The sequence below is a fragment of the Mercurialis annua genome, linkage group LG2 (genome assembly GCF_937616625.2).
Source record: "Mercurialis annua linkage group LG2, ddMerAnnu1.2, whole genome shotgun sequence".
NCBI lineage: Eukaryota > Viridiplantae > Streptophyta > Magnoliopsida > Malpighiales > Euphorbiaceae > Mercurialis > Mercurialis annua.
The window spans coordinates 17,918,047-17,940,976 of NC_065571.1; the positions used below are offsets into that span (position 1 = coordinate 17,918,047).

General features: G+C 36.7%; 3 protein-coding genes across 5 annotated transcripts; all 3 read right to left on the reverse strand.

Annotated features, from left to right (window-relative positions):
- Nucleotides 1–1,351: 1,351 nt before the first annotated feature.
- On the reverse strand, nucleotides 1,352–3,140 carry LOC126668307 (uncharacterized). The gene is made up of 6 exons (XM_050361512.1): nucleotides 2,935–3,140; nucleotides 2,716–2,848; nucleotides 2,333–2,632; nucleotides 2,143–2,247; nucleotides 1,946–1,963; nucleotides 1,352–1,819 (listed from the first exon to the last, which is right to left on the reverse strand). The coding sequence occupies exons 1-6, from the start codon at nucleotides 3,138–3,140 to the stop codon at nucleotides 1,352–1,354; spliced, it is 1,230 nt and encodes a 409-aa protein (XP_050217469.1).
- Nucleotides 3,141–9,934: 6,794 nt separating this feature from the next.
- Nucleotides 9,935–11,171, reverse strand: LOC126670321 (uncharacterized protein At4g04775-like). The gene is made up of 2 exons (XM_050364024.1): nucleotides 10,742–11,171; nucleotides 9,935–10,501 (listed from the first exon to the last, which is right to left on the reverse strand). The coding sequence occupies exons 1-2, from the start codon at nucleotides 10,976–10,978 to the stop codon at nucleotides 10,088–10,090; spliced, it is 651 nt and encodes a 216-aa protein (XP_050219981.1). The 5' UTR covers nucleotides 10,979–11,171; the 3' UTR covers nucleotides 9,935–10,087.
- Nucleotides 11,172–17,496: 6,325 nt separating this feature from the next.
- On the reverse strand, nucleotides 17,497–21,518 carry LOC126669425 (uncharacterized). 3 transcript variants are annotated; one of them, XM_050362886.2, is made up of 6 exons: nucleotides 20,790–21,518; nucleotides 20,254–20,316; nucleotides 18,945–19,505; nucleotides 18,682–18,774; nucleotides 17,894–18,000; nucleotides 17,497–17,774 (listed from the first exon to the last, which is right to left on the reverse strand). In XM_050362886.2, exons 1-5 carry the CDS (start codon nucleotides 21,429–21,431, stop codon nucleotides 17,923–17,925), a joined length of 1,437 nt encoding a protein of 478 aa, XP_050218843.1. In that variant the 5' UTR covers nucleotides 21,432–21,518; the 3' UTR covers nucleotides 17,497–17,774; nucleotides 17,894–17,922. The 3 variants fall into 3 exon arrangements, with proteins under 3 accessions (XP_050218843.1, XP_050218841.1, XP_050218844.1); XM_050362884.2 differs by having other exon boundaries at nucleotides 17,497–17,781; XM_050362887.2 differs by having other exon boundaries at nucleotides 17,497–17,796.
- Nucleotides 21,519–22,930: the final 1,412 nt, after the last annotated feature.

A 22,930-nucleotide genomic window follows, 5' to 3' on the forward strand; every position in this document is an offset into this window, starting at 1 on the left:
GACATATATTGTAACATCTCTAATTTAAAAATAAATAAATTATGTAATAATAAATAATAAAGTAAGGGGCATGATTGTAATTTTATTCTCTTTTCATATAAAACCCTAAGCCTAATTTAAGTCTATATAAAAGGGACTAGTCTATTCTATTGTTGAGACATAACAATCAATCAAAAACAAAATTCAGCCGTCATGTGACGAGTAAATTTCACAATATATAATTTTCAACGAAATTTCCATCTCTATTTCTAAGATATTATCTTCATCCATGAAATTTTTATTTTTCTTTCTCTAATGGTATTGTATTTTAATTATACTGAATATTATACATGTATAAAATGAAACTGTCCAATTCTTCAAAAATTGATATTATTTAAATTGATATTTTTATCGTAATTAAAGAATCACTTTTTAAGAACTGATATTTTGGGAATTTTGTGTCGAAAATTGATATTGAGCTCTTACGAAAGAAAGAAGATAATTAGTTTTTATACTATATACATACAAACCCAACTCTTTGATTTCACGTGAAACAATGCATTTATATCTTTTGGCTTCTTTCAATTTGCTACAGGTTAATGTGGTAAAATTGCTTTTGCTCTACTACTGGAAAACGGCCAATTAGTGACGGAAGTATCCGTCGCTAATGGCCCATATTCCGTCGCTAACACAGGTTAAACTGGAATGGTCGCAAAACAATTTTGCGACCATTTTCCAATTCCGTGGCAAAATTAGCGACGGACTGTCCGTCGCTAATTTTGCGATGTCCGTCGCTATTTGTCAACCGGTTGAGACCGATTTTGAGAAAAAATGGCGACGGATTTGTAACAAATAGCGATGGATTATCCGTAGCTATTTGTGCCATTTCTGTCTCAGAAATGCCACAATTCGCGACGGATTATCCGTCGCTATTTGTGCCATTTCTGTCTCAGAAATGCCACAATTCGCGACGAATTATCCGTCGCTATTTGTGCCATTTCTGTCTCAGAAATGCCACAATTCGCGACGGATTATCCGTCGCTAATTATAATACATTAGCGACGGATCATAATCCGTCGCTAATTGTGGAATTTCTGAGACAGAAATGGCACAAATAGCGACGGATAATCCGTCGCTATTTGTTATAAATCCGTCGCCATTTTTACTGATTTTGGCAGAATTTTACGGTTTGCAGCCGATTTTTCCGTTTATTCCTGTTGTTTTACACCTATTAAATACAGTAACGTTAATGCGTTCATAAATCACAATAAATTGAAACAAACACTGAATATATATAAGTAATATTAAAGTATACATATAACATCCGAGAGTTAAAACCCGCAATTTGTTTGGAAAATAAACTAGGAGAAGTCTACAAATCTGTAGTGTCGCCGCCGTCTGGCGGGGGAGGGGGGAACTGTGGTCGATACTCTGAAGGGAGAGTAGGCATCAACCTCGCGATCTCCTCACGGATAAGCTGGGCCATGCTCTCCTGCTGCTCACGCCGCGCAGCCGCCAATTGCTCCGCCAACTCCTGTCTCTGCTTCTCTGCTAGGCTCTTCTCAACCTCACGCAGACCCTCTTGAATGCCGGCCTGAACACGGCGATCGATGTCCTCTTCTGTCTGCTGCGACGTCCTGGAAGAGCTGCCTCGCTGCGTCCTACTGCTCGGGCCTGCATATCTGCTGCTCGCCGAACCTAGGCCGTACACCCGGTGCTTCTTGTTGACGCCCTCAATGTCTAGAAACAGCTGGGTCTCGTTCACCTCCGCTGGACTCGCAGAGCTACCCTCTCCGGTCTGCGATTGTGTCGCGGCAGCGAGCCTCTGAGCGATGGCATCCTACAAAACAGTTACAAATCAAACATATCAATTTAGTTTTATAACAAATAAAAAAGTATATAAAATTAGATAATCCTAATTTCTAACAAAATTTCAGCAGCATTTTCGCTATAATATCAGCATCACCCATTTTTCAGGGAAGTCCTGCAAGTAAATACAATATATAACACAGCCACCAAATACTTTCAATCTAATTACAAAAACGTTAAGTCCATACAAGCTATATAATTTCAATTTAAACCTAATATATTTAACAAGTATAATATTTTCAACACTTAAACATTTACACAACTTATAAACTTTCAAATGTGATAAAGACTTACAGTCATGTCTTGGGCCCGCTTGTCGACCGTTCTCTTGTCAGCCTTTGTTGAGTGAAGGCGACTGTACAGCTCCGTCGCAGTCGGCTCCCGGTCGAGCTCCTTAGCCTATCAGAAAAATACAATTTCATTAGTATTAAAATAAAACCAAATACGTTATTAAGTTATTTAATTACTGAATTTAGAGACAAACCATCACATCCATATTCTTGATAGCGGAGCGAGATCCCCCGGTATGGCGAACAGGTCCAGTACCAGCGCCAGCCGGCTCGCTCATCCGGTTTGCCCGGGCTATCTCTGATTTTTTCTTCTCTTTCTCTGTGTCCCAGAAAGCATTCCAGGCCTCCCAGATTTCCTGGTTCACAGATGTGTGCTTAGGTTTCAACTTCTTCATTTTATGGATATTGTCTTTGTACCGAGTGGCTGCGTGGGTCATGAAGACCTGTCTGATGAGCCCCTCGCTGTAGGCCGACGTATCCCACCAGAACTTTTTCTGCAAAAGTAATAACATGAGCTGTGAGTTAGCATTTCCACAGAAATCACAACTTAAATATATGAAACTGAAAATTTAATTACCTGAAATTCTTGAAAATAGAACTCCCTCTGGTCAGCTGTCAGAAAGCGCCATGCTGATCCAGTCTCGAACCAGCATTGTCTGAAAATGTCCCGTATAGCCCTAGAAACAGGCCCAGAGTCCAGCAACAATGTCCTGTGATTTAATAAGCATAATGTTATTTTCAACACATATTAATTACATATTACAATATACAAAAATTAAAAAATTTGTCCTCAAACCTGCTACGGTCCGGGCGAACCATCGCCCTACCCTGGTCGTCCAGAATAGCTGGTGGCTCGCCAGGCTCACGCTGCTGAAGAGGCTGAACAGGTCCTTCAGCCTGCCCCTGCTGCTGCGCCTCGGTATCAGGCTCCGTAGGGTCTCCCTGTCCACGTCCTCGGCCTGATCCCCGGCCTGAACCTCTGCCTGAGCCTCTTCCCCTCATACCTGTAAACATGTCAAGCTTAATTTTCCACAACCAGACAACATATTATAACAATACAATTATACAGCCATACGTGAAACATATAACTAATAATTAATATGAATTCAAATTCAAAAGGTACACTTGAATAATATAATTAAGAAACATAATTATAATTAAGAAACAATGTAATACATAAAATCTACTGTACACAACTAAAGTTCTTCACTTTCATCTTCGTCTGATGAGGATGCGATGAACTCATCTAATTCTGTTTCTTCTTCAGGAGGCACGAACAACGCATCTTCATCAGCTTCTCCATTTTGATCAGCCAAACATGTCGGATTTTTGTCCGTTGCAACAACGAGAGGATTTTCTTCTATCTCATCTTGAAAGGCCGAGATAATCCCCTCGGGCATGTCAAGTTCTGATCGCGCCTTTATTCTGCAAACTGCCCACCAATTTAATTTATCCCTTCTTTTACTCGGATATGGCAGGTAATGAACTTGGTCGGCCTGTTCGGCTAAGATGAATGGTTCATACTTATTGTATCTCTTTCTGTTATTAATATCCACCATGTTATATTTTTTGTTACTAATTGTGCCGGAATTATGAACTGGGCCAAACCACTCGCATTTAAATAAGACAGTCGTCTTCATTGGAAGCGCCGGATACTCTAACTCAATTATGTCGGTCAGAACTCCATAAAAGTCATTTTCGCTATCGACATATTGAGTTCCCTTCACGCAGACTCCATTATTCATCGTAAGTTGTTCCTCCCCATAAGCTTGAGTCTGAAACTTGTATCCGTTTACACGATACCCCTTAAATGTTCTGACGGATCTGAGAGGTCCTTTAGCGAGACTAAGAATGAAGGGATTGGTACAGACAGTTGGATCTTGCACCTGTAGCGTAAAAGTGTATTATTAATCGAGACTTTTTATTGAAAGAATCGAAATATAATTTGTAAAATACTTACATATTGTTGGAACCAGTAGGCAAAGTCAGTCTCGAACTTCGCTTCAATTTGCGAGGTGCTGATTTTGGGGTTTCCTCTACGCAACTCGCCCTCGAAAACCCTTTAGTTAAGAAGAAAACATTAATTGCAACCTGAATCATTATTGTTAATTACATTGACAACTGTATTAAAGCTTACTCTCTGTAATTTTCAATTTCTGAACAATTCAACAGAACATATGTCCGGGCAGCAACAATCTCAGCTTCTTCAAGATATCTCTTGCGGAAAGCACCCACTGATTGCCCGTGCGACTTGAAAATAGATAGTCTGTCAACATCATCGTCGACTTCAATGTCACAAACTTCATTCCTTTGCAGCCGCTCAGGCATCATTGGGTCACCTTCTGAAAAGTAATAAGCTGCAAATTTTGCGGTTTCTTCATTCAAGTATCCGCTACTGATGCTTCCTTCCATCCTCCCTTTATTGCCGACTTTTTTTTCCAGTTTTCTCAAATATCTGATTCGACATGAGATAGTTAGTAAACATTATATGTGCATAAACTGATACACATAATTGAGAAACTTCAGTAATATTACCTTTCAAATGGATACATCCAGCAATACTGAACTAGACCTGCCATCATAGCTTCATATGGTAGATGTACGGGAAGATGTTCCATGGAGTCAAAAAAACTGGGCGGAAAATACGCTCCATCTTGCACAATATCTTTGAGATTTCTAGCCTCATACGATCAAGATCTTTCTCTGTTAGAGACGTGGAGGTTAACTCACGAAAGAAGATACTCAGCTCTGTTAAAGGCTCCCACAATTCCTTCGGTAATAGCTCACGGAACGCGATTGGCAGGAGTCTTTGCATAAAAATATGGCAGTCTTGACTTTTCATTCCATGCATTTTGAAACCGATTGTATCGACACATCTGGACAAGTTGGACGCGTAACCATCTGGAAACTTTATCAACTTAATCCACTCAAGTAAATTCTTTTTTGCGTGCCTGTCCAAAGCATACATCGCCTTAGGAAATCTCCTAGTAACCGGATCTTTTGCTAACGCAGGCCGATCACATATGTCATTCAACTCTTCTCTAGACTTTGCATGGTCTTTTGTTTTTCCGGGAACATTTAGTACAGTATTTAAAATGTTATCAAATACGTTTGGCTTAATACATAGCCATGTCCCTGCACTTCTTATTTTTTGCACCGGAGGTCCCTGCACTTCATTACCCCTATTATAAACCCCTACACTACTTAACTCATAAGCCCGTGGTCTCTCCGTTAACGGAAGTTAGCGAGTGTTTTGCACGCTTTAATCTCTGCGAACACTGAACATTTGCATTTGTCCACCTCATTAATTTTTAGCCAACTCATATTGCCACATCAGCCATAACATTTATCTTTGGGTAAAACGGTAAAGTTGAAAATTTTTCACCTTTCTGAAACCTTTGTTGTTCGACCATTTTCCCCAAAAAAACCTAACCCTAAATTGACAGAACCCAATTCAATTCAAAGCAATTAGTCGCCTCCATCAAAATTGAAGGTACCCACGACCACTAATTGACGAGGAATAACAATTTGGCGACCTGAAGATGAAGAAAAAATCGGCTAGGAAAAAAGTGAAACCAATTCCTGCGATTGAAAAACAAAAAGGAGACCAATTTTTTCTTTCTTGTAAGTTGATTTTTCTTTCTTGTTAGGTTTCTGTTCTTACTGAATGAGTTGTCATTGTTTGGAGTTGGGCATTATTTGTTAAAGTGGACATGTTAGGTTCTGATTTTGCTAAATTGCTGCCATGTTAGGGTTCTTATTACCTTCAATTGCTGACATGTCATGGTTCTTAAATGTTATGGTCCCCAATTTTTCTGATATTGTGGTTAAATGGTCCCCATGCTTTAGAGTAGATTGGTCAAATGGTCCCCATGCCTTCTGATTTTGTGGTGTGCATTTTAAATTGCATATGTAGGGCCAGTTGACAATTATGTTACTGCCATTTGTGTTTAAATGTTCTCATTGCATATGTAGGGTCAGTTGATATTGTGGTTAAATGTTATCATTTGTGTTTTCTGTGCATTGGACCAACTGTGAACCATTTATTTATAGATTTTGTCTGTATATTTAGGTGGTGACAGGTTGGAGGCCAAGATTGTGCAACTTATTTTATGTTATTGGGGTAGAATAGAATTGAACGAGGGTAAATTGTCTTATGTGGGAGGAGAGGAGGAGATAGGTGATCCCTTATTTAGCTTAGATAAACTATCATACTTCAATATGTTGTCTTATTTGCATTACTTTGAGATAGAAAAAGGGGATATGTATCTGAGGTCCAATTCCATAGAGTTAATTAGGTTTGAAGATGATAGATGTGTTTTGGGGTTTTGGGAAGAACTTATACATAACAAAGAAAAAAAAATTATGTTTGTGTGGATTATTCTAAGTTCCTAGAGCAGGACAAACAACCCATTTTAGAGGGGGAGGGGGAAGCTAGTGGTAATGTTCTACATTCACAAGTCATAAATGTTGAGGATGACTTGACCTTTGATGATTTATGTATTAGCATTGAAGGCCACAGTGATGATGATGATCTAGAATTGCAGGAGGCTAGGCAAAATGTAATCAACTCTAGACAGGATTTGCAAGGTTTATCAGAACCTAGTATGGAGGAGGGGGGTGATGAGCCTAGTGATGAAGATATTGAGGAACCTATGGTGGATGAGGGTGCTAATAGGGGGGTAGAGGAGCAGAGGGTAGAAGGTGTTATTGATAGTGAAAGGGGGGCAGAGGAGCAGAGGGCAGAGGCTGTTATTGATAGTGAAAAGGGGGCAGAGGAGCAGAGGGCAGAGCCTGTTATTGATAGTGAAAGGGGGGCAGAAGATGTCAATGAGAGTGAACCAAGGGTAGATAGGGATTGTGACTCAACAGACCCTACATATAAGGATGATAGTGTATATTATAGTAGCTCTGATGTTGGCAGCCACTTTAGTGAGAATGAAGATGATTTTGGGGCTGAATCACATAGGGACGAGAGTATAAGAGTACAGTTTGATGCAACCACTGAGATTCCACAATTTGCAGTGGGAATGTTTTTTAGTAACTTAGGGGAGGTTAGATATGCAATAGCTAGATATGCAGTCATGAAAGGGATGTGCATTAGGTATGTCAAAAATGACCTTCAAAGAGTTAGGGCTAAATGCATGGTGGGCTGTCCTTGGGTGATGCAAGTGAGCCCTCACAATGCAGACCAAAACTGGACCATTAAGACCTATGAACCTGAACATAGATGTACTAGAAGCAATAAGGTGAAATTTTGTGACAGTAACTTCTTAGCCAAGAGATACAAAACAATGATCACTAACTTACATTACATAAAACTAAAGGACTTCAAATCCATTGTTAGGAGTGAGCTGAAACAGAGTGTGAGTTTGAATGTGTGCAGACATGCAAAGACCAAAATTATAACTGAGTTGATGGGCTTTTATAGGGGGGAGTATGCAAGTCTGAATGACTATGCTGAGGTCATTTGTCATACCAACCCAGGCACAACATGTTTTGTGAAATCCACATCTGAAAATCCTGAGGGGAAACAGGAATTTCATAGGTTTTATGTGTGTTTTTCTTCTTGCAAAAGGGGTTGGCTTGAGGGTTGCAGAAAGGTCATAGGCATAGATGGGTGTTTTTTAAAAGGAATATGTAAGGGGCAGTTACTGATTGCTGTGGGTAGGGATGGAAACAATCAAATGTTTCCAATAGCTTGGGGGGTGGTTCTTGTTGAGAATAAAGACAACTGGAGCTGGTTTCTGAGGATGATCCAGTATGACCTACAACTTGAATATGGAGAAGGCTATGCAGTCATATCAGATATGCAGAAGGTAAATTTGCAGGTTTTTTTATGTGTATGTTTGTTGAAGCTACATTTTGCAGGTTTCTGGGTTCTGATGTTTGGTTATGTATTCTGATACAGGGCCTTGAGAGTGCTGTAAAAGACATACTTCCCCAGGCAGAACACAGAAGATGTGCCAGGCATGTCTATGCCAACTGGGCCAAGAAATGGAGGGGTGATGAGAGAAAGAAGGCTTTTTGGAGCTGTGCAAAGGCCACTACAATTGCAGATTTGAATGTAAGGTTAACACACCTGGGAACCTTGGGGAACAACATAGTCAATGATGCCTTAAGCTATGAAATAGAGACCTGGAGCAAGGTGTACTTCGACACATTAATTAAATGTGATGTGGTTGATAATAACCTGGCAGAGACTTTCAACGGTTGGATTTTGGAGCCTAGGTGTAAGTCTGTGATCACAATGCTTGAGGATATTAGGGTGAAGGTGATGAATAGATTGTGGAATAAGAGAGATTCCACAAGGGGATGGATTACAGATGTGTCCCCTAGAGCCCTAGAAGTTGTTGAGAAAAACAAGCAATTATCATATGACTGGGAGGTGGAGTTTAATGGGGATCATGGTTATGAGATTGCTTGGCGTCAAGACAGAAGGAACAAGCACACAGTGGACATTAATAGGAGGGTCTGCACTTGCAGAGAATGGGACTTGACTGGGATCCCTTGCAGGCATGGTGTGTGTGCCATATATGCTAAGGGTCACAAGCCAGAGGAATATGTCCATCACTTGTACAACAAGGAGACTTACTTGAAGGCTTATGGTCATACAATCCGGCCAGTTCCTGGAAAGGACCATTGGGTTAGGAGTGAGAAGGGACCAATAGAGCCTCCACCATTCAAGAAATTGCCTGGTAGACCTAAAAAAAATAGGAGAAAAGAGCCATTTGAAGTGAAGAAGAAAGCAAAGCTCTCACTCCATGGGAGGGTCATGAGCTGTGGAATCTGCAAGGGCATTGGGCATAATTATAGGAGTTGCCCTAATAAAACTGCCAACAGCCAGGTAAACTTTTTATTGCATCTACAGTTTGTAATGTTTCTTCAACTATTTGCTAACAACTTATATCTCCTTTTTTTCAGTACAAACCAAGGAAGAACAAGAAGCAGCAGACTGAACCAACTCCTGCAGCTCCTACCAGTACTACAAGAAAGAGAAAAAGGAAACAAACTGAGGTTAGTTGCAATGGTTTGTTTCTGTGTTGGTTTGTTTCTGTGTTGTTGGAGGATTTAAATAGACTCAATTATAGTTGGACCATATTTAATTGTCATTGCTTTTGGTTGCAGGGAGATGCCTCCACCACTGCTGCTGCACGTGCAAGGCTAAGGCCTAGGATAAGGGAAACTCAATGAATTGGGCAGCATATTTTATGTCAAGTGGGGACAGTTTGATATTGGGCAGTGTCTCAATTTTTGGATTTTGTAGTTTTTGTATAGGGCAGTGTTTTATATGCTGATAACATTGAAATGTGTTGATAACATTTGCATAGGGCCCTTGGGAAAGTATTGATTATCCTTTCGAAATTAACTTTTTGTATAGAAAGGTACTAAACAATGTAACTACATTACCCTTTCAGTAAATGGCAACTTTTGTGATATACTTGTACATTTCATTTTCAAGTTGCAAAATGTTTGATTTACAGGTCATTTTGAAGGCATTCTATATGTCTTATTTACAGGTCATTTTTCAACCTCATTTTGGGACCACTTGTTTTTAAGTCTTCAATTATTGCAGATTATTTGTTTTAAAAAGTCTTCAAGCTCTTTATGCATTCTATATGTCTTATTTACAGGTCATTTTTCATGCATATTACTTGCAATATGTAGGGTCATTTTTCATGCAAACAGGTTATCAAATGGACAAACTCTATAACACACAAAGATACACAAACTCCTAATGCACACAAACATACAAGATTACCAAATGAATAATTACATAAACATATTACTAGTTCCAATTAAGAGGCCAATCTTATAAGATTGGCAAACATCAATATTCTTAACAAGATATTGTTCCAAACAAAAGCAAACTACCAACAAAAGAAGAGTAGCAACAAACAACATTCAAACTGCCTAAACAAGTTGCTCTCCTACCTAAGCAAGAACTCCTAACGAAATAATGCATAAACAACAGCCCCAGCAGTGACTACCCCACATCCACAAATTCCATACTTCATCATTTTGGCAGTCTTCTTGGCCTTTGCATGATGGAGCTGAACTTCCTCAATCCTCTCCTTCAATGTATTCACTTCCATCATTTCAAGCCCCATCTCTTCCTTCAGTATCTGGTTTTCATTTTTGTACATGTCAACGATCTCCTTCAGGGCTGCAACCTCCCCATTCAGAGAGTTATTCTCTAAGATCCTAGCTGCCAATAGTGCTCTAACTTCACCAGCTTGAAGAAGAGCTGCATCACGTTCATTCTTCAGATGAGTCACCTCCATCTTCATGTTAGTGAGCATCATAAGTGCATATCCATCCAAATCTTTGTCAACCCATGCAAAGAAGCTACAATTTGGATTCTGCAATGCAATTGCAGATAAGTCAGTTATTTAACAGCCTAGGTTTCAGGTAATCAAACACAATTTCTTTGAAATAATAGAAACACCCAAATGCAGCCAATCTCAAAACCCTAATTTAACAAACATCAAGTAATAAAACCCTAATTTAACAATTACCCAAAAATTACTCAAACATGTCACATTCCTAAGGTCATTAACAACAAATGGTTTAATTCATGAAAACCCTAATTGAAAACTTACATTTCTCCCAGCACAAGTATAGAACCTTCGACCTGGATTCTTTTCAGTAGTGGAGACCTTAACTCGCGCCGGACTTCCACAGTCACAATGAACAACACCATCACCACCTTCCATCACGTTGTTAAGAAGTTCTTGCAAAGGTGTAGGAGGCTCTGTTGAAGAATGGCTAGGGAATGGAGGAGAGCTCAACTTGGAATGAAGGAGAAGAGGAGACTCGATGAAAATGCTTTCTGCCATGTCATTATGCCAAACTGGACACCCATTGGACGTGTAAATAGATGGATGGAAATTCTAACGGCGTCAACACTCGCTGGGCCAGAGGGACCACGGGCTTATGAGTTAAGTAGTGTAGGGGTTTATAATAGGGGTAATGAAGTGCAGGGACCTCCGGTGCAAAAAATAAGAAGTGCAGGGACATGGCTATGTATTAAGCCAATACGTTTTTCTCAATGTGCATGGCATCGAGATTGTGACGAATGAGATTCGTTTTCCAATACGGCAAATCCCAGAAGATGCTTTTTTTATTCCAACCATAATCTGTCGACTTCGCCGCATTATTTGTCTCAGCCCCAATTTCATATGCCTTCATAAACCCCAAACGGTCCACCTCTGCCAACAATTCTTCTCCGGTTTTTGGCTGTCCAAATTCTTTATTTATGCTTTTTCTTTTTCGGAAATCAGTAGTATTACGACGGTACATGTGACCACGAGGCAAGAACTTTCTGTGGCAATCAAACCACGACTGTTTTCTACTCCCTTTAAGCGTGAAAGCTTCCGTATATTGGAAACAAGTTATAGCGCTTACTCCCGGAAATTATATTGAAGCGCAAAATTGGTTCCATGCAGTGTGGGCAAGCCAGTCTTCCAGATGTGCTCCATCCAGATAACATAGAATAAGCGGGGAAATCATTAATCGTCCACATAAGTGCCGCTTTCATTTGGAAATTTTGTCGCCTGTGAACGTCGAATGTCTGCACTCCAAATTCCCACAGTTGGTTCAGCTCAGCTATCAACGGCTGCAGGAAAATATCCATTTGGTGTTTAGGATTTCGAGGCCCAGGGACAATAACAGTTAAAAACATGAACTCATCTTTCATACACATCCTTGGGGGGAGATTGTAGGGTGTCAAAATTACTGGTCATGATGAATAATTCTGCCCGAAGGCCTCGAATGGTTGAAACCCATCAGTACACAGGCCTAGTGTGATATTTCAAACTTCTTCAGCAAACTCTGTATGCAATTCACTGAAATGTTTCCATGCCGGGGAGTCTAACGGGTGACACATCTTTCTATCAACCATTTCGTGTTCTGCGTGCCACGTCATATGCTTGGCGGTAGCTTTAGAAGCGTACAATCTTTGCAGTCTCGGAGTTATAGAAAAATAAAACATTTTCCTATAAGGGACGTTAACTCGTCTTTTTACAGAATTTCCTTTAGGGGGCGGTTTCCACCGTTCGTGATCGCATATTTTGCATCGCGTTAAATCCGCGTCTGACCCCCAATAAATCATGCAGTTGCACAAACAACAATCGATAACTTCGACCGGCAACCCAAGACCTCTAACCATCTTCTTTATTTCGGCAAAGTTCTTTGGCATCTTGTTCTCCTCTGGGAGCAGCTCTTGTATAAATTCGGTAACATCATTTACTAAAGCTACTGACCCACTATGACGACATTTGATGTCCAACATTTTAACAGCCGCAGACAACGGAGAGTGTTTGCTATTACCGGGGCATACAGGTTCTTCGGCCGCACGCATCATATCATAAAAATGTTTAGCTTCGTTATTCGGTTCCTCCTCCGTGAACACTACTTCTGGCCCGGCAGCATCGATAACCATTCTCTGAACAGAGCTGAAGTCGTCTCCCCCCTCATTTTCCATGTCAACGTCATACGCTGGTAGCTGTCCAACGAGACAGGGATTTAAAACATTTCCCTCCCTATGAAAAACCCACACTTGATAATCTGCCACAAACCCTTTCTGCAGAATGTGTAGTTTCACCGTTTCGACGTCTCGATAACTCATATTTTTACATCTTGTCCTAGAACAAGGGCATTTAATCTGGGGCCCACTCATACACGCGGGATGGCGTAAAGCAAAATTAACAAACTCCTGCACGCGCTCGGTAAAGCCTGGGTATAACAACCCGCCCTGGAGCCGTCTATACATCCAACTTCGGTCTGTATCCATTTCTGTAGCACAGATAATTAGGAGGGGTTTTCGCTCGGAAATAGCAAAGTCAATGTAATTGACTGCTTTAAAGGTATGGACCTATCCCATTCGCAAAACTGGCGCCCCTTAACTCGGCCACGATATATGCCTAGCAACAGAGAAAATATTCGGCAGCCTTCCGGCGTCGTTCTCCTTCAGTGCGATATTTAGTATATGTGGTGTAACGCTAATTATATATTCCGCGAGGAATAAGCGTTACAGAACATATACTATACATCCACCCGGAGAACAAACGCTGGAAAACAACCGAATATTTTTCTACCGCTACTAAACATATATAATTTTCGTGGTCGAGTTACGGGAGGACCAGTTTTGCGAGCTGTACAAACTGTACAATCCCGTGTCGTTCAATCGCTTGAACACACGGGACGAGAACTCTACGGCTAGGTTTACGATTTTATTCGGTGGGAATAAAATCGAGGTTTTTTTTTGGCTTAAACAGCTTATAAATTAACTGATTATAAATGAAAATAAAATAAAATAATAACAGTACTTACTTGTTGCAGAGCAGAACCGCAACAGATAAAAATGATCGATAAGGAATCTCGGAGCGCTGCAACCAACTGACGGCGATCAAACCTATAACGCAATTAGTTTCACTATTTTGTTATTATATAATTAATAAAAACTTTAATTTTTTTCTGAAAAAAATTGGGCAGCACTTCCCCTAAAAATGAGCATCACCCATTTTTCAAAACCACCATACTACAATACACAAACCACCATACTACTAATATTCAATTTAATTATATAATTAAGTTAAACTAATAACCTAATTATCAATATAACAATTTTTATTTTATACAATTTTTATTAGTTAATAATCTTAATTATAATAAACAGAATTATTCAAATTAAATAATTATATATAATATACGCATCAAAGTTTTTAACTTGAATATAGATTTAAATCTAATATTATACAATAGCCTAAATTATAACCTAAATCACCTAACATATAACCTAATTCAATTAATATTTTAAATAAGTTAAATTACTAAATCTAATTTAATAAAAAATTTAAAAACATAAAATAATTAATAGCTTATTAATTAACCAAACCATAAACAAATTAAATTAAACCAATTCAAATATAATGTATATTAACCTAACCCTAAATAAAAAAAATTAATATAATTTTTTAAAAAATTAATCCTAATTTATAAAACAAATCTTAAACTAATAAAATTAAACTAATACAATTATAATTTAACTAACCTAAGCCTAAATAAATTTAATATAACTTACAAAAACAGAAAATTAACCTTAATTTAATTTTACTAACCTAATTTAACCTAATCAATATAAATAAAACAATATAATTAATCATTTAATTGAAAACAATTGATATAAATTAACAATAAATTAAATTAAATTCAGAAAAATACTAACCTTTCAAGGGGCAGCGGAAATAGGTGACGGGGGATGAAAGGAGGCGGCAGCTACAACGGTGCCGGCGGCGGGTAGATGAAAGGAGGCGGCAGTTTCCCTTTTTTTTTTACAAATAATTAAAATCACTTATATAAATATAATAATTGATAAAAATGAAATAAAACACCACTTACCTTTCTCCGGTGATCGGCGGCAGCAAGAACGGACGTCAGACAAGGGCAGCACGCGGCGGAAGGAAGACCGGAGATGAAAAGGATGAAGAAATGGAGCGGCGGGAGGAAGACTGGAGAAATGGAGCGGTGGGAAAAAGACCGAAGAACGGAGCGGTGGGAGGAAGACCGAAGAATGGAGCGGCAGGAGGAAACCGGAAAATGGAGCGCCGGAAATGAAGAACAAAAATTTTAGAAACTGCAAAGTGAAACGGTTCTGTTTCTGAAGTAGGGTAAAACGTTAGCGACGGATCGTAATATCCGTCACTAACGCTTAGCGACGGATGTAACAATCCGTCGCCAAGTTGACTAGTTAAACGGTGCGTTTCTTTATCAAGGGCAGTTAGCGACGGATTATTTTCATCCGTCGCTAATTTCACTAAAAATGTGGCGCACTATTTTTCCCTCCAAAGCCCGCCATTTTTCGCGACGGTTTAGCGACGGAATATCTGACGCTAATTTGGCGGGCTTGCTCCCGCCTAAATTTTTGACGAATTAGCGACAGATCTGGTGTCTGTCGCTAATTCCGTCGCCAATATGTCGCTAATGTCCGTCGCCATTTCCATATTTTCTAGTAGTAAAATGATAACACTTTAAAGTTGAAAGTTTTAAATATGTCATTTTAGTACATAATGTCACAAATATACTAATTTCATGTCCATTTGAAATAATTGATGAAATAAGTTACATTTGATAGATAATTTTAGAAAATATTAAATATAATAATTGTATTTATACTATTAATGAGTATGACCAGTATGAACATTTTTAGGTGACACATATAAAATAGACTGTGGGATAGCGCCATCAATAAATTATTTATTTTGTGACTGAGATAAGCATAGTTAATTATATTTATGTATATTTGTTGATTGTTAAATGTGGATTATTATGTGGTTGGTATTGGTGTTGTGGTATATGCTAAATTATATGTTAGTTGGTGTAGTAATTATATTTTTGCCGTATTTGTTTTGAGTGTAATATAATTGGATTATGTGATGGTGAAATTGATTGATATGTTGGATACATGTTTGTGAGTAATTGGTTATGTTCGATGAAACAGTTAAAAAATTAAATTTTGATAATAATTAAAGAAATTGACAGTTGCTTACCTAGGACTGATTATATCCAATGGTTTAGAGATGCGAAGATTAAATCGTGAAATGATGAGATAAAGAATGTGATCAAAGTTTTACTAGGCACTTCGGTGCCGGGATATTCTCGGTAGCATAGAATATCTTGTGCGTTTTGCTAGACACTGGGCTGGTGTCGGGATACTAATGTGTTTAGTATCTTGTGCGATATATATTGTTAATGTGATTGTGATGGCCGGCAAACCATTGGATATGATTCAGTTAGGTTAAGCAGGGTCCTAATTAAATAAATATAATAAATTATGGATTTAATTTGTCTGATTGTATTTGCGGGTCTGAATATGAGAGTTAATGGATCTATAGTTTGATTTAATGACATTCTATTATTTGTTTTACTTGTTGGTGTTATATATATAAATATAATTAGCTATATTTTATTAAGTAGGCAGCTCACCTCTTACCACCTATTTTTCAGGAGATAGGCCGCAGTGACTCATCCATTTAGGTTCGTCCAGTCAGTCGATTGGTCTTATTAAGTGGGACAACGGTGTCATCTGAATTTAGATTTTACTTAAGTATTAATGAACAATTAATTATTATTTTTAAAATTAGCTTTTAGCTTTCTATTTTAAAATCGATATTTATAGATTTAATGAAATTGTATTATTTCGGGGTCGTTAATAATTGATCGAATAAAGAGAGTTTTGATATTTTATTTTAAGTTATAATATTATTAATAATTTTCGAGAAGGGGGTTACATATATACAATAAAAAGTGATGAAGAATGATTTGGATTCTCAGAAGTACCGTTTTGAGTCCTGGTTATAACTTATATAGTGATCTTTTATTTTAGGCTTAATTTCTTAAAAAAACCTCACCTTGCATTTTTTTTCGTTTATACCCTAATCTTGTAAAAATACCATTTATACCCAATTTTCAGTTTTTATATTTCATCTCTACCCAAAAGCATTAAATTGTACTCTTTTCATTTGAAAAAGAGGTTAAAACAATCCTTCATTTTTAATTTATATACTAATTAGATATTAACGTTATTAATACTACAAAAATACTATCTTCTTAAAAAAAAAATCATAATTTTTTTTAATTTTTTAAAAAAATATTTCCGAATTTTTTTTAAACTTTTTTAAACTTTTTTAATTTTTTTTAAAATATTTCTGACAAAAAAATTAAAAATAATAATAATTTTTTAAATTTTTTTATTATTTTGTAAAATTAAAAAAATTAATTAATTATTTGGATATATTTGATTATTTTTTAAGTTTAAGGATCTATTTGTATTTTTTAAAATAGAAAAAAATATGTTTTAAACTCTTTTCCAAATAAAAAGAGTACAATTTAATGCTTTTGGGTAGAGATGAAACATAAAAACTCAAAATTGGGTACAAATGGTGTTTTTACAAGATCAGGGTATAAACGAAAAAAAAGTGCAAGATGGGGATTTTTTAAGGAATTAAGCCTTTGTTTTATCAACAAAACTTTTAGGATTTGAATTTCTGCTGTGTTTTCTCTCTCAAGGATTTGCGCTGCTTCTTGTGCCAGCTCAATCTGGCATGCCACGAGGCAATGTTACTCTGAAATGGAGCAGTCAAAACACAAAACTAGCAAACTGATAAAAACCCAAAATGTTTCTATTTCTGATCCAGATCTACCTCTGCTAACTACTAATTATTTAAATTATGATTCATTTTTATGATTAGAATTTCTCTTATACAGCTCTTCTAGTGAATGAATATATTCCATGCCATTACATAAGTGGTTAAACATAATATGGGGTTAGAGAATGTAAGTTGCAGATGAAAGAGAGTTTGATATGAAAACATTTGTATTAATCTGTTTCATACTTTTCTTTATCCTATGCAAAGATGTAAATAATCTATTGCATTGCAACTTCCCGTGAAGCATATCATTTTAAGGAAACAAAAGTATACAATAAGTTTGATATGAGTCGGTAAGTCGCTTCAGATCACATCACATGGAAGCTCTAGTGTCATCGTTATTTTCATCATCTGTGGTATCGGAGATCCTTTCCATTCAAATCAGAACCCTTCTTCATCAATTTGACAACAGGGAAGTTGCAAGAATCTGCATACTACGATATTCATATCTACAACTTTAAATATAAGCATAAAGAAAAGAGAATCGCTGCCAAATACCAAGTATAAAATATTATTTTAAACGGAAATAGAAATAAAAAAAAGTACCAAATTGACAGGATGAATCGAAAACGTTTCTATTTCTGATTGAGACCATCATTCCCCAAATCATCTGCTATATTATTTGCTTCAGTTCCACCCTCTGTTGCACTGGTCTGCAATAAAACTCTCACAACATCAAGTACAAACAACCGAGTTAACGACGGTATTTCACTTTATATACTCAAAGACCAACATAATTTGGGAGAAGCATCATTCAGATGATGATGCAACCAAAGCATTGGTGACTTATCTATATGGATAAAGGAATTTCAGTAGTTCAATGCCTACCATACCAATGAGACACTACATCCTTGACCCTTTAACAATACTTCAATACCTACCAATATAGCTTAAATAACTTCACTGCCCTTATAATTCATCTTCATCTGAAAATTAATCATATCGCAGCTGAATTGATTACTCCTCCATCGATCTAACCCACAAGAAATTTTCAGCTTTGCAATGTTAAAGCAGCTAGACTAGAAAACATGTTTTCTATGCATGACATGTCTGGAATCAACAGAAATGAGAATGGATTCACGTTCTATTTTTTGATTTCTCTTCAAACATAGAGATTATAACGTCAAATGAAATGTTTCAGAATTTTAGTGAAATAACATATTTATTTGCAGACTCTCCTGAGAAAACGATTAAATTTTATTTAAATATCTAAAAAATATAGAAATAAAATATCTAGGTTTAGGAATTCATTTCAGTTGGATTTCATTTCTTGTAATTACAAATTAGTCCTAAATGAAATCCATTATCCAAAAATAGAAAATCATCTGACTGACCTCATGATTCACAACTCCTGATTCATCAGTTCTGAAGTTTTCCTTTTCAAGACCATCAACATGTACTTTAGCATCATTATCATCCAGAGAATTCTGCAGTTTAGAGCAAATAATACATTACACATACAATATCATTCGTCTAAGTAACTGAAGTCCAAAATATTCATTAGCATGCCATGTTTCTACAAGCAAATCAAAAGGCTACTTATTTTGGAGTTAATCCAATATCATTACACTAAATAGATACAGCAATTCCAGATTACCTGCAGCATGCCTAACTCTGCCATCACAGGTTCTTTCTTCAATACAATTGTCGGAAGCCGACCAATATCCCAACCTAGAACCTTACAGATAACCTGTCCAAACATCCTATGAGCCCTCTTCTTTTTTGTCCTAGATATTGCAATGGCATGCTGTACAAGCGCGATACAACCCTTATATGTCTTCCAAACCTTCTTCCTTATGGCACCACAAACCATACAATAAAATTCCCCATCTTCGTAATGCTTCTCATAATATTCCCTCAACTCATTCTCTTCTGTGAACAACCTCAAAAACACCTTGTATTCCTCACATTCCTCTGATACATCTTCATCAATCGAGTCATTGTCACTGTCGTTCTCATCTTCCTCACTCTCTGAACCAGATAAAACTGATAAAAGACTTTTACATTTTTCAACACACTGCTGTTGCAACTGTGCCATTGAAAATCTTGCTAGCTCTTCGGCAGTTGCTTTATTTATAACTGAAGACTTTTTAGGATTTAGTGCAGGCCATCCAGATGATGTTGATGTGAACTCATCAACAGGCTTTGGATAAGGCCACTGTCCATAAGAGACAACTGATGGCTCAAATCTCATTATGACATTTTATTTTCCTAGGAAGATCAAGCTAGTAACTATTTTTCATAATAACCTCAGCATTAACCCCAATTCCTAATCAAAAATGAAGAAATATTCATCTCAAAAGTATATTTGAAAAATGCTATTTGTGAAGTATGTTACTAAACTGACAGGTACGGAAATAGACCTTTGCAGTTTATTCTAAAGATGACGGCATTAAGGACTTAATTGTATGAAGTTTGATAAAGGGGTTCATTCTCATTTGATGTTTCCATCAACTGTTTCCTACTTCGAGCAAAGACATGGATGCAATCTCCATATTAAATTGCCATGGTTTTTATCGAGTTTCTTTGGTGATAAATTTAAAATCTAAGACAAAAAACAAGATTATATAATAAAAGTCATAATACAAAAGGAGTCCCAGCAATCATCTTACGAGACAGTTCGACAATAAACTAGTTCATGCATGATTGTAGCATTACAGTGGTCTTGTTATGAGTGCATAATAAGGCAGTTAAGTTCGAGTCAAGATAATCATATGGGTTTACTCATGCATATGACTGACATAAGATAACTATGGTAAATCAGAAATTAGGTTTAAGTTTTGTGAGCAATAAGCATAATCCTAGCTTCATCATTTTTGTTTAAGACTTGTATATTGCATAATCAAATAAAAAGGAGAAGAAAAGCATGAGCATTGACATCTCTAATCGGAGAGCTATAACCTCACCTCATAATCTGTCACTCCCCCTTCCATACCTGAAACTTTTTTACCATCATCATTTAAATAGTTCTGCAATAATAACAAGTAAGCATCATAAATGGATATTATAATGTCATGAGACTCTGACAACCACACGGAAAAAATGAAGAAAAAGTAAAGCCTAATCAACAGGTTGGAACATTCTCAAGCATCATATCATGTTATTTAACGCAACGGTTGTGCCACGTCATTCGTGCATCAGATGAATGAGTTGTTTGACATGTGGGAATATTTAACGATAAAAAAGATAAGCAACAATTAAAGATTTCCACAAATGTTCATTGGCTTGTTATAAAAATAACGCGGGACAACCATTGCGTGAGATAAACACCCGTGTTATTTTCTTACAAAATTACAGCAAATCTTTCTCAACTATAGTATGAACTATGAAGGATCTAACTTAAGCAAGTCACAATTCACATAAACTATTACATTTGTAGAAACTCCATTCAAGAAAACTATTAGATTAGTATAAATATAAGGAGAAGTTGCATTTGAATTACCAGGGTCTTGCCCAAATTGGCCAACGACTGACGGAGAGGTTCGCCCTTAAGCACAATGACAGGAAGCTTACTGATATCCCATCCAAGAAGCTTGCAAATAACCAAGCTAAAAGCTCTATGAGCCCTTTTTCTGTTCACATTCAACATTTGTAAAGCATGTTGCACAAGGCTGAAACAGCCCTTGAACAACTGAGTGTGTCCACAAACCAAGCAGTAAAAGTCTCCGGAATCTTGGTTGTTCTCGTACAAGTCCCTCAATTCTCTATGCTCCACAAAGAAGCCAAAAAGGAACTTGAATTCTTCACTCTCCTCAACGCCCTTATCATCAATAAAAGAATCGTCTTCTCCGAAACTTTTGGAGAGAAACTCGCTGCAATGTTGGACCACCTTGTACTGCATTTGCTGAAGTGGGGCGGACCCAGATTCTGAAAATACAGTGTTTTGATGGGGATTTTGGTAAGTGGGTTTGTTCCGTTTGGTTTTTTTGAAGGAGGTGGGATGGAAAACATGGAGGGTTGAGGATGGAGCGAAGGAATTAGGGTTTGGAGGGGGCTTGTGCCAGAGAGAATGAAGGTAAATAACTTCATCTCTCAGTCTCTGTTCGTAAGGGGTCAAGGATTGATCATGTGACATTTTCAGCATTCAACACCAATGGAGAGCTTTCTTTTGTTTCTTCTTCACTTCTCTACACATGGTCCAGCTGAGATCATGGGCCTACAAGTCCGTATAAGCTGCAAAAGTTGAGGAAATTACACTTTATGCCTCATTTGTTCTAAAACTATACATTAGTGACTCAAAAAATAATTTTATGCAAAAATCTCTCATTTTATTTTTCATTTTTTCATTTATACCTCAGTATAATTTTAGTACTATTTTACCCTTCATTAATGAGCTGTCACACATTACACATGTCTTATCCTTCTCTTATACCTAACATTGGACCCACCAACAATACAACATTTATCTAGCTCTACCACTGATGTCAAATACGCAGGCATCAACTATACCACCGACGTCGTCCGGTGGTGAGCCGCGATGGCTCTTGAAACTCAGATCATCGTTCGATGTCGTGGTGGCTTTTGAAACTCATATCATATATTTTTTGGTCCCAGTGCTTTTTTGCGATGGTTTTTAATTTGATTGTTGAGATTTTGCAACTGCAGTTTTGCTATTAAAAGAGACAAACATGGTGTCTGAAACTTGTGAAAATTAATTTAAAAAAAATATAACTCATCTTGTTTTTTTTTTTGTGTGTTTATAGCTGCTTAAAGCATTGAATTTAATTTATTGTTATGCTAAAAGAAGGTCAAATCATTGCTTGTGCTTCTATTTTTCATTTCTTTGAAGAGAAACGTGGAGAGGTTGCTGTTACAACAGTTTTTCATGAATGACAAGGATATGGAAAAAATTACTTGGTTTGTTTTACTATTTTTATTCGTTTTAATTTAAAGATACTTGTGATGTGAATTATAGAAATAGACATACTTGTGGTGTTTTATTTCCCTTCAATTGCAAACTAAAAGCAAGTTAGATTAGTGGAATGATCAAGTTTATCACAAAAAATCGTACATAAAAAAGAATTAAATCCAAGATCTTGTTATAGCTTATTAAAAAAATTGTATAAATTTTAAATCAACTTTTAATTATTTATCTTAATAATTAATTAATAATTTATTCATAAAAAAAGTAATTAATTGTTTTTATCTATTTTATTTTATTTAACTTAAAGTGACAATATAGTAAACTAATTGTAAAAGTGACTTTAAATTATACTGCATTTTTTTTTAATTTATTATGTGTTTAAAGAACCATAAATTAACTAATTATCAACTTTTGATTTATTAATCTATCATGTGTTTATGTAACCCTAAATCAACTCGTTATCAACTTTAGATTTTAAATATATATTTATTAGTTTACTATGTATTTATTTAACTATGACACGATTTCTTTTGTCAATTTTAGATTTTAAACAAATATTTATAAGTTTATCATGTGTTTATATAACTTAAATTTTTATTGGTAACTTAGATTTATTTGCAGATAAAAGTCAGATCAACCAAATATCAACCTAAAATCAACCAAACGTCAACTTAAAATCAATCTAAGATCAACCAGTTAAATTTAATTATATTCTGTCT